The following is a 16,257-nucleotide window of genomic DNA, read 5'->3' on the forward strand; positions in this document are numbered from 1 at the left end:
GCAAACGCACAGAGCGAGGAAGGGCCAGGGACAGCAGGTCAATGGCAGAGCCCGGCACCGGTGCCAAGGCTCCTAGCCTGGTGCTCTATCCACTAGCCTTCGCTGCCTCCTAGCGGCACCGCGCACGTGACCGCACGGCCAGAGCGCCTCCCTGTGCTTCTAAAACGGGCTCACTCTTTTTCAAACGAAAGGCTTCACTGGGAAGGGCGAAATAATCAACCTGCAGCCAGGTCTGCAGGTGAGTTAGGCCCGATAAAAAGGGGCTGTCCTTTCATTCAAACGCCTCACTAGCCCTCTCCTCTGCCTGTAGCTTAGCCGGAGCCCTTCCATTAGCAGGGTCTTGGGAAAGGCCGGCTTACCCGACCCGCTGGCCGGAAGGGCTGTGCGCTCCAGGCAGGGCAGCAGGCTGCACAGACTCGGCATCAGAAGCGACAGTGGCAGCCCCATTGTCAAAACTGCCCGGCTGCCACCACGAGGGCATTCGAAACAACCAGCCAAACGTGCGAGCTCAACCGCAAGCTACGGGCTGACTGCAGGGCTCACTAGGGAAGGTGCTCTGGCCTGTGCTCTGCAGGGGATCAGACGGGAGGCTCGTAAGGGTCCCACGGGGCCTGACTGCACTGGCATTACTTGGCAGCATTTGGTGCTTGGAGACTCGGCTCCTTAGCCTTTTGCTTTACCTGCTGCGCTCGTCTCCTGCCCTGCTTACCAACGGCACCAGGCAGGAGCACACAGGGCCTCAAAGCAGCCAGCTCCATTCACACGGCACCATGAGCTGGGCTGAGATTGTCCGTGCAGCCTAAGGGAGTTAGGTGGCACCTTAAAGACCAACAGATTTATTTGGGCATAAGCTTTCACGGGTAAAATGCCCCACTTCTTCAGATGTTGCATGGGAAGAAGTGGGTTTTTTACCCATGAAAGATTATGCCCAAATAAATCTGTTAGTCTTTAAGGTGCCACCGGACTCCTCGTTGTTTTTGTGGACACAGATAACATGGCTACCCCCTGATACTTAAGGGAGTTAGGCACCCAACTCCCACTGAGCTAAGTAAAGCAGGAGTCTTTGTGTCTAGGCTGTGCAGTGCTCAGGCAGCTGGTGAGCGGACGCACACAGACCCCGCTGAACACCATGGGGCTGGGAACACTGCAGCCAGCGAGGGTTGCAGGCTCCAGGCCATAGTTTTCAAGCTAGCTCAGCTGATACGACCGAGGCCATTCTACCCCGAAGGGAGAGGACTATGGTCATTCCTACCACTCAGCTCCAACCCAGACACTTGCCGGCCAGCCATTGCCAAGCCCTTGTGAGAGTCTCTATCCCTCTTTCACAGGCTCAGGGCCGGGATGGCCCAGATCCCCAAAGGGCTTACGCTGCCTAACTTCCGTTGGAGTTCTGGGCAGAAGTGACTTGGCCAAGGACCCGCAGCTGGTATGTGGCAGAGGCAGGACTGAAATCCACATCCTTCCCATGCCCGCAGCAACTGGGCACCTATCTGAAGCCAGTGCTAAGTGCACAGGGCTGGATGGGGCACGTCACCTCCAGGTTGCTGGCTCGCACCCCCTCTGGGCTAATAGCGAGCAAACCACCATCCAATATCGATGCCGTTCAGGGGCTTCCATGGACCGAGCCAGCTGCCCCGAGGCCAGCTGGTCGGGAGATTGTCCACCAGCACGGCTGGCTGCGCCTGGAGTAGCTGAGGCCTGAAGGAGACATGCTGCCCCCAGTGAAGGGGGTAGGGGAAAGCTGGCACTTGCTCTGCCCTGTGGGCGGGATGGTCCGTATGGATGGGGCATCACATCGGGGGTGGGGGGTGCAGGATCTTCCCCTGGCCCTGCATTCAGTGCTTTAGTCGCTGCTCTCAGCTGCTCCGCTGCAAACTCCCTTTAAGTCACGGCAGATCTCAGCCCCACTGGACATGGCAAAGTCAAGCTGGCACAGATGGCAAGGACGGGATACCAGGGGCATTTCCCACTGGATTAATCCCAGAACTGGATAAGCCACAACCTGGTTCTTTGTGGATTCCCCTCCTCCCACCCTTGGGGAACCCCCGGGGCCAACGAAAGCGAGAAAAGAAAGTGGGCGTGGGTGGGGGGCAGAGGGGTCCAGTCTTGTGAACAGAACTTTATTGGCAGGGGGAACTCCAGAGTTATACAGAGAAGAGTTTACTGCTGTAGCATGCATGGGCTGCGCGGGTTCAAAGGAGAAAGGTCACAGGGGGGTACAGGTCACAAGAGAACTTGCATCGTACTGACCACTCGCTTGGCAGTGGGGTGTCTCCTTGAGGGCTGCATGCCTCGCACACCTTATTTACAGTGGTGGGTAGCGGGCGGCCCGGCTTCCCCTGGGGGCAGTAAGAGACGCCCGCCCCTCTCCGCAGAGCCCATCACAGCTGTCTTGCCACCCTCCACGTTGCCACGGTCCCCTCCCCTCTTCCCCCAGGCCTGGTTCTGCTCCCTCGTCAAACTCCCCAGGGCGGGGATCCAGCCCCCCAGCCTCCCTGGGGAAAGCAGGGGCCCGGCTGGCGGGGCCCAGGATCTGCAGTGGGCCGGGGCAGAAGCCCTGCTGAGCAGTCTCCATCTTCCCAGAGCTTTGGCTGCCTTTTTAAGCTGGCCTGGGCAGCGTGTGGGCAGGATCCGTCCAGATGCAGGCTAACCGGGCTGGCAGCCCGGGCGTGGTACATGCCGCACCCACTGGGCTGCAGCCCGGGCGTGGTACATGCCACACCCACGAGGCTGCAGCCGGTGCGTGGTACAGGCCGCACGCACGGGGCTGCAGCCGGTGCGTGGTACACGCCGCACCCACGGGGCTGCAGCCGGTGCGTGGTACACGCCGCACCCACGGGGCTGCAACCCGAGCGTGGTACACGCCGCACCCACGGGGCTGCAGCCGGTGCGTGGTACACGCCGCACCCACGGGGCTGCAACCCGAGCGTGGTACACGCCGCACCCACGGGGCTGCAGCCTGAACGTGGTACACGCCGCACCCACGGGGCTGCAGCCTGAACGCGGTACATGCTGCACCCACGGGGCTGCAGCCGGTGCGTGGTACATGCCGCACGCACGGGGCTGCAGCCGGTGCGTGGTACAGGCCGCACGCACGGGGCTGCAACCCGAGCGTGGTACACGCCGTACCCATGGGGCTGCAGCCTGAACGTGGTACACGCTGCACCCACGGGGCTGCAGGCCCCTTTGGCTTGATTGTCACAAGAGCTCAGCTCCCATTCAGGCACCTAAAGGAAGTGGCTGAATTCGCACAAAGTGCCCAGCCCCCAGCAGCTCCCATTCGCCTGGAGCTCCAGCCCCAAGACGGTGCCAGGCGAGAGCTGTGCTTTGCCATCCCTGGTGGAGAAGGCCAAGTGTGTGTGGGTAGGGGGGCGGGCTGCAGACCAGCTCTAGGGAGGGGGGCAGCTGCTCCCACATTACCTCCCCCAACCCTGCGAGCACCTTTTGCTCCCTCTCCCCACTTCCCATCCAGCACCAAGGCGGTCACCACCTCCTTCAGGTGTCTTTCCTTGCCCTGGCCCCATACTGCCAGTCCTTCCCCTTCACTGGGGTGGGCAGAGGGTCCAGCCCCCAGGCAAAGCCTCTTCATTGGGGACCAGCAAGGCCACCCCCAGCAGCAGGATCTGACCCTGGACCCAATGCTCCAGCTAACAGGCCCGGAGAGGACAAGAACGCCCCTAGCCCAGACCCTGCGGCCCCAAGGGGGCTGGGGACCTCGTTTCAGTGGCTTTTGTGCTTGTGGCTGGACGTGCCAAAATGCAGCAGGGGAAGCCATCCCTGTCACCTCTGTGGTCTGAATGGGGTGCAGGGTACTTGGGGAGCAAGTGAATCCCCCCCCCCACTCTCCCCCTGGACTTTGCACCCCCAGAGAGGCTGGGAGAAGCAGCTGAGCATTGGGGCGACGGTCTGAACCAGCCCCATGCCCCGCAATCTTCACCGGTCCCCACCGCCTGGGGAGCTGCTCCACCGGCTTAGCGGCCACCAGGAGCGAGTGTAGACGAGAGCTGGCCCCACACCCCCAGCTCTGAGCTTCCCGCCAAAACCTTGGGGAAGATGAGAGCTGGAGGCGCCCCGGCAAGCTGCAGCTCAGGCCCCGAGAGGCTGGCTGCGTGCCCGCAGGGGGGGCAGGGCCAGGCACGCATACAGACACGCCGACGCATGCCCGTGTTATGGCCCGCTCCCCGGGCCCGCAAGCACCGCACCGCCTCCGGGATCGGTGCCAGCAGCTAGGCTCCAATCTGTGCTTTGGTGGGGGGAGGGGGGGGGAGGGGGGCAGGAGCCAGACTTCCCGGAGAGCCCCTTCCCTGCCTGGCCGCAGGTGGGCAGAGGTAGGCCCTGGGAGGGGACCAGCAGGGGCAACACCCCACCCGCTGCCCTGCCCCAGCCGGAGACACTCCTGACCCCTGGCCCGAGAGACACCTCCGCGCTGGAGGGATTGTGCAATTTGTGACAGAGGAAAGGAAAGAACAAGAAAGGCCACCTCCTCCCTCCCCCCCAATAAAATAAAAATACAGACAGGCCAAGATCCCACCCTGGAAGCCCTGGCGGAATCCGCGCCAAGCCAGAGCAAGCCACACTCCCGGGGCCCCTTCCCGCCTGGTGGTCAGTAGAAAACCAGCCCCTGAACGGGTTTAAAACAACAACAAAAAATTGTGCTTCCTATTATTCCAGAGACATACGCCCCCCCAGCTCCCCCCCCCAGCCCAGGGGACTCCACCATCCCTAAGGCTACGTTTGTGCCAATCCTCTGCCCCCCGCGCGAAGGGGTCCTGCCGGAATCGGGCGGCGTGTGACCGACTGCATCAAGGCACGGGGCCAAGGAGCCGCGGGGGAGGCAGCCGGGAACCGTTTCGTCAGCCAGTTCAGAGGGGCCTCGTGTGGGCTGCTTGGCCTTGCCTGGCAGCGTATGCCCCGCCTGCCCCGGCCGAGTGAGCTGTGCCCCCCGCCCCGCCAGGGACCAGTGCCCGCCCTGCACTCGGGAGTGCACGAAACGGGCCGTGGGGAGAACAGCCCAGCGGAGGGCCGGGCGGGGGGCAGTATCAGGAAATGCCGTGGGGAAGGAGGATGGGCGGTTCTGGGGAGCGCAGCGGTAACCCTGCTGCAGTGTCAGCCCAACGCCACCCGCTGGCATGAGCCCGGCAGGGCTTCCCGGGGTGACGGGTAAAGTGCTGGTCTCTCTGCAGAGCGGTAGCTGGACGGGCCATCGGGGAGCCAGGACAGATCGGCCCCAGCCAGGCGGAAAGGGAACATCCCCCCCACCCCACCCCCGGCCCCCTCTCTCTGCCGGTCCCCCAGAGGAGCGGCCACTGGCACCACGCCAGATCCCAGTCCTAGCTGGGCTGGCGGGGAAGCCAACAGGCCTGATTCACTGGAGGTCGCAGACCTTCCGGACCACGCAACAGAAGCCCTGTCCTGGGACAGACAGAGGGGGGGTCTTGCCCCCTGCCAGTGCAGGGCAGAGGGGGCACCGCACCCAGTGCCATCCCTGCCAGCAAGGGGCGGAAGGGGCGCTGCCCACCACAAGCATAGGAACGGGCCCAGCCCTTGCCAGGTGAGGCCAGAAGGGAAACCCAGGCCCTGTGCCCTCCCAGCAAGAGGCAGAGGGGGACTTTGGGGACTGGCAGGGACCTGGCAGTGTCAGACGGGGGGGACCAGAGGGGAACTCTGGCTTTGGCCCCTCCCAAAAGGAGAGCGGAGAGCTCTGAGATCCTGGGGAGGCCGCTCTGCGCCAGGGGTGTCAAGGAGCAAGTCACCCACTCATTAAAAGATCTCACACCCCCACCATTTACAGTACAAAAACGAGGAAGTGACGAGCCGGGTGGGGTGGGGGGAACCCCAGGTTCACTGGGGCCTTTTCCAGCCAGCTGCCTTCCATCCCCTCACGCTGCTTTGTTATATCTAGGGTGATGATGAAATCCTGCTTGGAGGGGCCCCAATCCTGCCTAGGTCCCACCGAAAAGAAGGAGCGAGTGGGCAGGTAAGGGGAGAAGAGTCCAGTGAGGAAGCACCAGCTGCCAGAGCAAACGCGGAGACCCCGCCCCGGCCCCACAACCGGCTCCTCTCCGGCGCCCCCTACAGTCATTTGCTGGAGACACCTGGGTCTCGGGCGTGTCTCCCTGGATGGGAGCGAGGCTCCCTATGCTCCGCCCCCTCCACTGAAACCCCGCCCCCAAGAGGAGGCTATAAAACCAAACCACACCCTCTCCCCGGCCGGCTCCTATTTGACGGAGGGAGTCCGCTCGATGCTGTACTTGAGGAGGTGGCTGAGGTCCGTGAGGGTGTGCTGGCTGCCCAGCGTGGGGGCCCGCGGGGGCCCGGCATGCCGGCCGTACACCCCTGGGTTCTCTGCGCTGTTGAACGTGTGGTTCCTCTTGAGGTGGGCGGCCGCCTTGCTGGCCGCATTGTTGCTGTTGAAGTTCAGCTTGTCGGGGTTCCAGTGGCTGCCGTCGGCGTAGTCCCCGGCCTGCCCGCTCGGCGCCGACACCACCCGGCGCCGGTCCGGGCTGCCGTGCGGCGTGACGGGGAACTCGCCGCACGAGCTCCTGCCCAAGCCGGGCCGGTGGGAGGGGGGCGGCTGCTGCTGGGCCCTCGGCCCCTCGCCGTGCTCCCGGCCCCCGCTCACCGGCAGGTAGTGCATGTCCGTGGAGGAGTCGCTCGCCTCGTCCTCCAGCTCTTGGTCCATGAGCCTGGAGTGGCAGATGGGGATGACGCGCCCGGCCCGGAGGTGGTGGGGCACCTGGGCGCGGCTGGAGTGCAGGAGGATGACGGAGGAGCCCGCGCAGGGCGGCTCGCGGATGGAGGCGTTGATGAGATTGTGGCTCTGCTCCCAGCTGCAGTTCTTGAGGTTGCCGGGGCAGCGCTTCTGCTGCAGGGGGGTCTGCTCGGGGGTGGGCAGCACCCCCGAGTCCAGGTCGTGCTGGCTGACCTTGATGAGCCCCTTGGGCCAGCCGTTCTGCATCAGCGGGGCCAGGAGGTTCTCGGGCTGGCCCCCGCGGGCGCGGCGCTCGCCCAGCCGGCTGACGCTCACCACCGACTCGCTGTGCGACAGGATGGTCTCCTTGTCCTTGCGGCGTGCCAGCTCCTTGCGGTCCCGGTGCCCGATGAACCAGCACACGCTGAAGCCGGAGATCACCGCCCCGATGACGAAGGCAGCCACGGAGGAGATCACCAGCAGATTCACGGAGACCAGCCCGTCTGGCTCCTCCATGAAGCTCTCGGTCACCAGCCCTAGGGGGAGGGAAGAGGGGGTGAGCGCATGGGGCGCGGGGCACAGGCCAGAGCCAGGCTGCCTGGCATGTTGGCACCGTGCGCTTGCCCTGTGCTTCCAGCAATCAGAGAGTCCAAAGGGCCACACCCGGACCACAGTGCCAGCTGGGATCTGGCAGCGTGAGCTTCCCCACAGCAGTGCCCTGCCCAGGCCAGCTGCTTGTCCTACCCCGTGAGTTCCCCCCGGCAGTCCCGCACCGATGCCAGCTGGGAGGCCAGCCATGCAGACTTCCCCACGGCAGCTCCACCCAACCCCGGCCCCCCGCGCCAGCGAGCCCTTACCCTCACACTCCCCGAGGTGCGAGATGCTGCCTCCGGCGATGTCCTGTTCGAACACAGCCCTGCGGGACGGCCACAAGGAAGGAAGGGATCAGTCAGAGGGAGGAAATGGGCCAAGGCTGCCGTGCTCCCTGGGACCTGAGCATGACTGCTGCCCGGGGGCGGGATGCCATGCTGAGGGGCCAGCTGCCACCTCATTGCTGGCTGTGTGCTTCCTGCCCCAGGAACCAAACGGGGCCTGGCTGGGGCCGCACTCGGGTGGGAGACAGCAAACCCGGAGCGCTAAGGGGCGGGCACGCTCCCATCTCAGCCAATGCAGGGCACAGTGCTGGGGGCGGGGGCTGGGAATAGGAGGGAGGCTGGCTGAATAGGGGGCACTTCACCCCTGCAGTCAGTGCAGACCCCAGGTTCGTGCCAGGGGGTGCTGTGCCGCAGGGGCCCCTGCAGTCGGTGGTGCTGGGGGCCCCGGGCTGGGCTGCTGGGGGCCTCATGGCAGCTGACACGTGGAACCGAGTCTGGTCATTACAGACCCTGGGGCATTCCTGCGCCAAGGCCAGGTGCCAGCCCTGGCCCGATTCCTGCAGGGGAGGGAATTCCTCCACCCTCCATCCCCCTAACCTGCCCCAGTGACGCCACATGGAAATGACACGCCCCTTGGGGTGGGGGTGCTCAGCACGGGCTGGGCCGGGGAACGCAGCAGCAGACGGTAGGATGGGAGCAAAGGGCTCCCAGGGGAAGGGAGATGCTCGGTGGATGGTCCCCCATCCGTGTTCTGGGTCTCAATAGGCCCCACTGGCAAATCCCTCCCCTCTCCGTAATCTGGGGCTTGGTCCAGCCCTATGTCCGTGGAGCACCCCGGGAGGGAGAGCTACTCCCCAGTACACCCCGAGGAGCTGCTGGCCTCTGAGCATCTCTCCTTTATCCCCAGACGCCTAGCACGGGGCAGGGACACGGGGTCTCCGGCAGGGCGAGGGCTGAGATGCTGCATGAGGAAGAAGATCCCGGGATTCTTTTGGCAGCAGAAGTCTGGGCAAAACCTCTCACCTGGGCACCGAATTCCCGCCCCGCCTGGTGGGGACCACGTGTCGTTACCGTCTGACGGGGCTTGGGTGTGAGATGAGTTTGCTGGTTCTCAGCCCAGCTGTTAGGAGGGTCGCAGCATAAACCCCACCTGCGTAATCAGTGGTGGCCCAGGCTGGCTGGCTCCGCAGAGAGGCCAAAGGCGCAGGGAGGTGGCCCCACCAGATCAGGGCGGAGGCAGAGTAGCAGGGCAGCGAGGCGGAGGCTCATCCCACAGCCTGGGTTGCCCCAGGTCTCCGGTCTTTAGGGCCATTAACCCAGCACCACCTGCAGCAGCCAACTCCCATCCAGACGGCTCCCCACCCCCAGCCCTGGAGGGGTCCTCGCTGGCCAGTATTACCTGGTGTTGGTTTCCAGGAAGATGCAGGAGCCCTCGGGGGTCCAGCCGCAGTAAGGGTCCCGGCTCCCGAGGCAGTTCCTGAAACCCGGCAGGCAAGGGGGCTGGTTAGAGAAGTCCACGTCCCGGCACGGTGGATCGCGGGCGCCTAGTCCATAGTCAGGGTGGGGCAGTTTACTGGGCCAAATCTATCCCTGGTGTAGGCCCCTTGGAGCCGGCAAGGTCACATGGCAAAGAAATTGGCTCATGGGGTCTTTGAGAACCTGGATGCGACTCGTGAAAATGCTGCATCCGGGGCGGCAACGAAGCCGTGTTGACTATTAAATAACGAAGGAACACAGGCTGGCATGTACGCAGGCAGCGTGGGCTGGTGGGTGGGGAGCTGGGCAGGGCCTCAGGACGCCTGGGTTCTCGTCCCAGCTCTGCTACTGGGGGAGCCCGGGGCAAGTCACTTCCTCTGTTTCCCTTCCCATCTTTTGTGTTGTCTGTGAGCAGGGACCGTCTCTCGCTCTATGCACAGCGCCTGGCACAATGGGGCCACATACAAATAATGACCTCCGAAAAGCTCCATTACGAAAACCTGGAGGTTACACAGTCCAGCACGGCCAAGGCAGGAAGCGGCCGCATTAATGCCCGTGTTACCTCAATCCAGCGCCCTAGTGCGTCTGCATTAGGGTCCCGGTTTTCATGGTCACGTGCTATTTTTAACACAGGGTCCCCTGCTTCATTCAGCTCTCGGTCGACTCTCAGCTCCAGGGGACGGAGGGCACGTCTGCTCAGGTGGGCAGCTGGCCTGTGGCCGAGCTGGAGCTGACGGCAGGGAAGGGGCCCAGAATGCCCCTGGAGACCCCCTCGAGCCCAGGAGCTGATGGACAAAGCAGTGGTTGTCCTGGAAAAATCACATGCTGCCCTCGGCTCAGTCCCTTCCCAGAAGCCAGAGCTTTAATTTGCCAGGAGCTTCCCGAAGGGGCCAGGTATTAAGCCGAGACGTTCTGAATAATTGTGTCTCGGGCTCTGATAATGAGGCTGGGGAATGTCGCGGGTGAGGACGTGGGCACCGGCCCTCGGGCCCCACCACGTGTGATAGATGGCATTACTTGCGGGGCAGCTTGGCTCCTCCAAGGGGAACTCGCCCCTCACCCCCCAGAACCACAGTCATGGGACAGCGGGGACGAGAGACAGGGGTTTCAATGCAAAACCAGGGAGAGGGTTGTGTGTTGCGGGGGAGGGGTGCTCTACGGACCCCAAACCCCACCCACAACCCCAAACCCCGCCCACTCACAACCCCCGAGCTGAGGACGAGAAACTCACTTCATGCAGCCCGAGTGCTGCTGGCATCGGGCAGTGGGCACCCTCACCACGCATGGGGGGAAGGCCAGCAGCAAGGACCCCGTGGCTTTGTCCAGCTCCATGCCCAAGAGCTTCCTTTCGTCCTCGTTGTCTCGGCCACACCTGCAGACAGACCCGGGGGAAATCTCAGTCCTCCCCATGTCCCAGAGGAGAGCCTGCCCGCACTGACCATGGGCTGCCACTGTGCGGGGTGGCCAGTGTGCAACTGGGACTGGTCCCCAGGAGGGCATGGGGCAAAGGGACCTTTGGCATCCCTCCCAACGGACAGAGAACAGAACCAAAGCCCCACGCTCCTCCCAACACCTCTGAGAAGGTGCCAAGTCAGGCAAGGAACCCGAGGTCCTTTTGTGCTGCAGGAGATGGGGAGGTCCCTCGATGGACCATGGGGCGGGATTCACTCTGCGTCACTGTCAGGGAGGCCTGACACCTGGGGACTGATCGCACCCTGCGTTGGGTGGACGTGGAGGGGCAGGGGCAGGCCTGTGCGGACACGGAACGTGAACTCAGAGTGCGTGTGGGAGCCACTGTGAATCTGACCCCCCCCCTCACAGAAGCCAACTTCTGCACCAGGGCCTGAGAATTACATGGGAGACCGTGACAGAGACGTGCCCAGGCTGGTCTAGTACCCGCGTCGCACCATCGTCTCACTCATTCACCATGGGGGGGTGGGGGGGTCATGCGGGGTCTCTGCTGCAAGCTAAGAACTAGCTGATCGTCATGGTCAGGGCGAGATGTTTGGAGACGAAGTCGTTGGAGAGAGACGTAACACGGAGGAGATTAGTTTTGAAGTGAAGCTTGTCCCCAGTGGTGAGGTGGCAGACTGAATCAGCCGCCCTGGGTTTACCGTCTAAGCTGCAGGCCTGAGGATTTACAAAGACACAAGTACCCCAAGAAAATAGGGGACCCCCTGGGCCAAGAGACAAGAGTCTGTAACTGTAGGAGAAGAGAGGGCCCAAGATTTTATCCATTATGGAGGAGACATGCTAGCTCCAGGTGGATCCCAGCTTTCTGGACTGGACAAGTGCTGCACGGACTCACCATTTGGTGAGAAATACCTTGTTAGACAGGAAGGCAGCTTGTTAATAAGTATAGGCTCTAGATTGGGTTGTACCTGTAACCTTACGTTTCCAAATCCTTGTACTTGCTGCTATTTGAGTCTCTCTCAAGATCTGTGAAATACACTTCGCTTTGGGTTTGCTACAGACATGTCCACATGCCTCATGCTAAGGAGAGGGCAGAACCACGATGAACCAGTACCCTGGGGTGCGCTGCGGGTGTCCAGACGCAAGGGACTGGGCACTCCCGTGCCACAAGAGTAGTAGCTGGGGAGTGTAACACTGGATAGTTGGGGAGAGTTTCCCCAGGTGGGCACAAACAACGCTCCCTGCTGCTGTGAGAAAGCCGTAGGGACTCACCTTAGTATCACAGAGACTCGGATCCATCCGTCCAGGTGCTTACACCATGCCCGCCCCCATGGCATTTCCCGTTCTCTGACTGGCATCTCTGTGTCCCCAAAGCTCACTGCATGTTCCCCAAACCCCGTCCATCCTGTTTAACTTCATTCCCAGCCCCTGGGTGCCACTGTTCCGAGAGCGCTAGCCGCCTACCTGCCGGGGTGGTAGGTCTCGAACTCCTCCAGGAGCAGGCTCTGGCTCCCAGCGCTGACGGCTGAGCGGCTGGCACTGATGTTGGGCTTGATCAGGAACTTGAGGATGGTGCCAGTGTTGGAGCCCAGGAAGACCACGGTGCAATTGCCCCAGGGCCCCGCTGCAGTGTCCACCACAATTTTACGGAGCTGATACCTGCAGAGTGGGGGGTGGAAGTGGGGTCTCTCGTTATTGTTCATGATGGCTGAGGTTCAGGAGAAGCCCCAGAGAAGAGGCGATGCCATCAGATGTGGGGGAGTGAGGCAGGAAGAAGGGGAGATGGGATAGTGTCCCAGGGTTAACACACCTAGCGTGGATCGGACTCTCTGTAGCTAGAAAAGAACTGCAGAGTTACCACTTACGGCCCTCCTGCTAGTGTGTATGGGAAATCTACGTCCCCACCCAAACCCAACCCACATCCCAACCAGAACCCACTCAGATCCCCATCAGAACCCACCCAGATCCCAAACTGAACTTGATCCAGATCCCAACCAGAACCCAACCCACATCCCAACCAGAACCCACCCAGATCCCCATCAGAACCCACCCAGATCCCAAACTGAACTTGATCCAGATTCTAACCAGAACCCAACCCAGATCCCCATCAGAACCCACCCAGATCCGCATCAGAACCCACCCAGATCCCAAACTGAATCTGAAGAAACAACAGTCCAAGAAGGTATACACACATGTACACACCCACACACACCTACACCCCCCCCACCCCCAGGCATCCATCCAGACTCCAGAAGCCCATGTACCATACCTCCAGAGCAGAAATGCACAGATTCTACTTGCATTCTGGACACAATCCCTCTCCACACAGGGACATCCCTGCTTCCATATGTTCACACACTTGCACGTCACGTGTGGGCACAGACACCCCTGCACCACTTCAGTGGTTTCCTTGCTATGCAACATACATCCACACAGCTCCAGACAGACAGACCCATGAACCCACAGACAGACAGACCCCCGAGAAAGGCCCCCAGAGGCCGAGGCAAGGCCAGGCAGAGGAGAGGAAGAGATTTTGGTGGGTATCTACAGAAAGCTGCAGCTAAACAAGAGCTCCTTGTCCCTTCCCACCCCCACCCCCCCCCAAAAGGGTCAATTAGAATAAGTTTTCTGTTGTCTCATTACAGCTGTAATTATCAGCACCAATGAACTCCGGCTGTTTTGCATTTTCGTAGTGCTGGTACCATGGGGTGAGGATTGGGAAGCATTGTGCTCCCCACCCCCTCCTGCTCCCTCCCGCCAGCGTGCCATCAGGGCCCGGCTGGCGACCGCATGCCCCCTGGCACGTGCACTGGTCCCCGTCCCCGTCCTCCCCGCTTCCCGCATATGCACCCCCCCACGTGCGGTGCAAGCTCCCCACCACACCCCGCTGCACTTCCCCTCTCAAAGCCTCGAATCCCAGCGAGTGATGCATCTGCCCATCAACAGGAGCCCCCAGAGCCTCTGGTTGGGAGCTTCTGGCTTGAGAGCCAGGGAGTGATGCTTGATTAATTCCACATAAAACAGCAATTAAGGCAGATTTAATTAGAATGAGGCAATCTCGGCAGCAAAGTTTAGAAGATTTATCAAGCCTCTTGGTGCCCTCAGTCCTCGCCCAGGCCCATGCGCGCACACACCCACACCCACAAGTGCACATGTAACACCAACCCCTTAAAAATGCACATTTACACACCGGTACACACATTTGCAAGAGCATGCATAGACACACAAGTGCATGTGTACACCCATGTGCATACAAGTATACATGTCCACACACTCACAACTGCACACATGCACACAAGTGCGCATGTACACACACACACACAAAGTGTGCAGGTCCACACACAACTGTAGACATCTACTCACAAGTGCACATGCACACACACAAGTGTAGACACACTCACAAGTTCACATGTATGCACACATGTCCACACTCAAAAGTGCACACATACACATGCACACACCCCCTCAGAAGGGCCCATGTGCACATACACACTCAATTGCACGCATTCACACACATGCACACACTTACACACTTGCAAGTGCACATGTTCACACACACCTGTGCACACACCCTTTGTATCGTTTATCTCCTTCTAAGGAAAATCATAGAATCATAGAAGATCAGGGTTGGAAGGGACCTCAGGAGGTCATTGAGTCCAACCCCCTGCTCAAAGCAGGACCAGTCCCCAACTAAATCATCCCAGCCAGGGCTTTGTCAAGCTGGGCCTTAAAAACCTCTAAGGATGGAGATTCCACCACCTCCCTAGGTAACCCATTCCAGTGCTTCACCACCCTCCTAGTGACAGAGTGTTTCCTAATATCCAACCTAGACCTCCCCCACTGCAACTTGAGACCATTGCTCCTTGTTCTGTCATCTACCACCACTGAGAACAGCCGAGCTCCATCCTCTTTGGAACCCCCCGTCAGGTAGCTGAAGGCTGCTATCAAATCCCCCCTCACTCTTCTCTTCTGCAGACTAAACAACCCCACTTCCCTCAGCCTCTCCTCGTAAGTCATGTGCCCCAACCCCCTGATCATTTCCATTGCCCTCTGCTGGACTCTCCAATTTGTCCACATCCCTTCTGTAGTGGGGGGCCCAAAACTGGACGCAGTACTCCAGGTGTGGCCTCACCAGTGTCGAATAGAGGGGAATGATCACATCCCTCGAGCTGCTGGCAATGCTCCTACTAATGCAGCCCAGTATGCCACTGGCCTTCTTGGCAACACGGGCACACTGCTGACTCATATCCAGCTTCTCGTCCACTGTAACCCCCAGGTCCTTTTCTGCAGAACTGCCTCTTAGCCAGTCGGTCCCCAGCCCATAGCAGTTCATGGGATTCTTCCGTCCTAAGTGCAGGACTCTGCACTTATCCTTGTTGAACCTCATCAGATTTCTTTTGGCCCCATCCTCCAATTTGTCTAGGTCACTCTGGACCCTATCCCTACCCTCCAGCGTATCTACCTCTCCCTGCAGCTTAGTGGCATCCGCGAACTTGCTGAGGGTGCAATCCATCCCATCCTCCAGATCATTAATGAAGATGTTGAACACAACCAGCCCCAGGACCAACCTAAATCTGCTCCAGGCAGCTGAGACAGGGGAACGAAGGGGGAATCCAGTCCTGTCTAACACTCACTCCACCCTCCCTAAACACCAGCCCGGCCACACCTGTTGGCTCTTTGCTCCTGGCTGGGAGCACCCAGGCCAGGCCTCCAGGGTGCCAGTGGCTCGAGGCGTGTGTTGCTCCTTGGCTTTCCCCCTGTTCCTGCGGGGTGGGGTGTGTGTGTCTCGTAGTTACATTTAGGAAGAGCTGACACATTGACCCGCTGGCTGCGCCCGGCCTGATCTCTCCTTCTGCCCGAGCCTGGCAGCCGGGCACCACCCTGAGCTCTGTGGCCTGGGCCCCCTGGGCGCCAGGGAGGGGGAAGCACGGCTGAGCGGGCGGGTTTCTCACCGAGTCATGCTGCGGATGATCCACGGGGCGTGGCCCAGGGAAGGCACCGACTCGTCCATCAGGGGATGCGTCTTCACGAAGTTGAGGATCTCGTCCGGGAAGGAGCTGGAGGAGTTATAGCGCATGCCGGGGGCTGCGCAGCACCCGGGCCTGGGGGCAGAGGGGGAGGCAAGGGCTGAGCGGCACATATCCCCCACTTCCTCTTGCCCGCAAACCTCGGCCCCTCCCACCCCTGTGTGTCCCTCCCGGAGGATGCAGCTGCTAGCACTGGCCCGGGGGAGCAGGAAGCCGGGGCAGGGGGGCGACCCCGCCTACCTGAGCAGGGGTGTGACCAACGGATCATGAATGGATCGTTCCCACTGTCGCCCCCCTAACCTCCATGCAGGGGCTGGTCCCGAACCCTCGATCTGACTGCATGGGCCACAGGTGACTCTTGAGTCAGAACTGGAGGTGGGGGCGGTGAGGGGGACACTCTAAGACTCAGGGCCCATGGTGGGGGATGGGGTGGGAACCCAGGACTTGGGAGGGGAGGGGTGACATCTCAGGACCCAGGGTCAGGGAGAGGATGGACACCCCAGGACATGGGGACCAGGGTGGGGGAAGGACACTCCAGGACAGAGGATGGGGAAGGGGAGGGACAACCCAGGACACAAGGACCAAGGTGGGCGAGTGGAAGGACCCCCAGGACGCAGGGGAGGGGAGGGACCCCCAGGACACAGGGTGGGAGAGGGTTGATAATTGGCCATGCTCTCTGCATGGGCATCGCTCCACATTCCCGCTCTCTGCTGGGCTAGCGCTCCTGGTCTGCCCACACAAAGCCCGGGCGCTCTGCCCTGGCAGCCAGCCCGCT

The 16,257-nt window shown here is 61.4% G+C and overlaps 1 protein-coding gene across 1 annotated transcript in view; it reads right to left on the reverse strand.

The window, feature by feature from the left end:
• Positions 1-5,355: 5,355 nt before the first annotated feature.
• Positions 5,356-16,257, reverse strand: part of SEMA6B (semaphorin 6B) — an 81,730-nt gene continuing 70,828 nt past the window's right edge. The window contains exons 12-17 of the mRNA XM_074939371.1: positions 15,408-15,557; positions 11,920-12,114; positions 10,274-10,414; positions 8,966-9,043; positions 7,549-7,607; positions 5,356-7,227 (exon numbers count right to left, since the gene is read on the reverse strand). Of these exons, the coding sequence (XP_074795472.1) occupies positions 6,218-7,227; positions 7,549-7,607; positions 8,966-9,043; positions 10,274-10,414; positions 11,920-12,114; positions 15,408-15,557 (1,633 nt within the window). The 3' untranslated portion in view covers positions 5,356-6,217. The remainder of the gene's footprint in view (positions 7,228-7,548; positions 7,608-8,965; positions 9,044-10,273; positions 10,415-11,919; positions 12,115-15,407; positions 15,558-16,257) is intronic.

The sequence above is a fragment of the Natator depressus genome, chromosome 25 (assembly GCF_965152275.1).
Source record: "Natator depressus isolate rNatDep1 chromosome 25, rNatDep2.hap1, whole genome shotgun sequence".
Taxonomy (NCBI): domain Eukaryota; kingdom Metazoa; phylum Chordata; order Testudines; family Cheloniidae; genus Natator; species Natator depressus.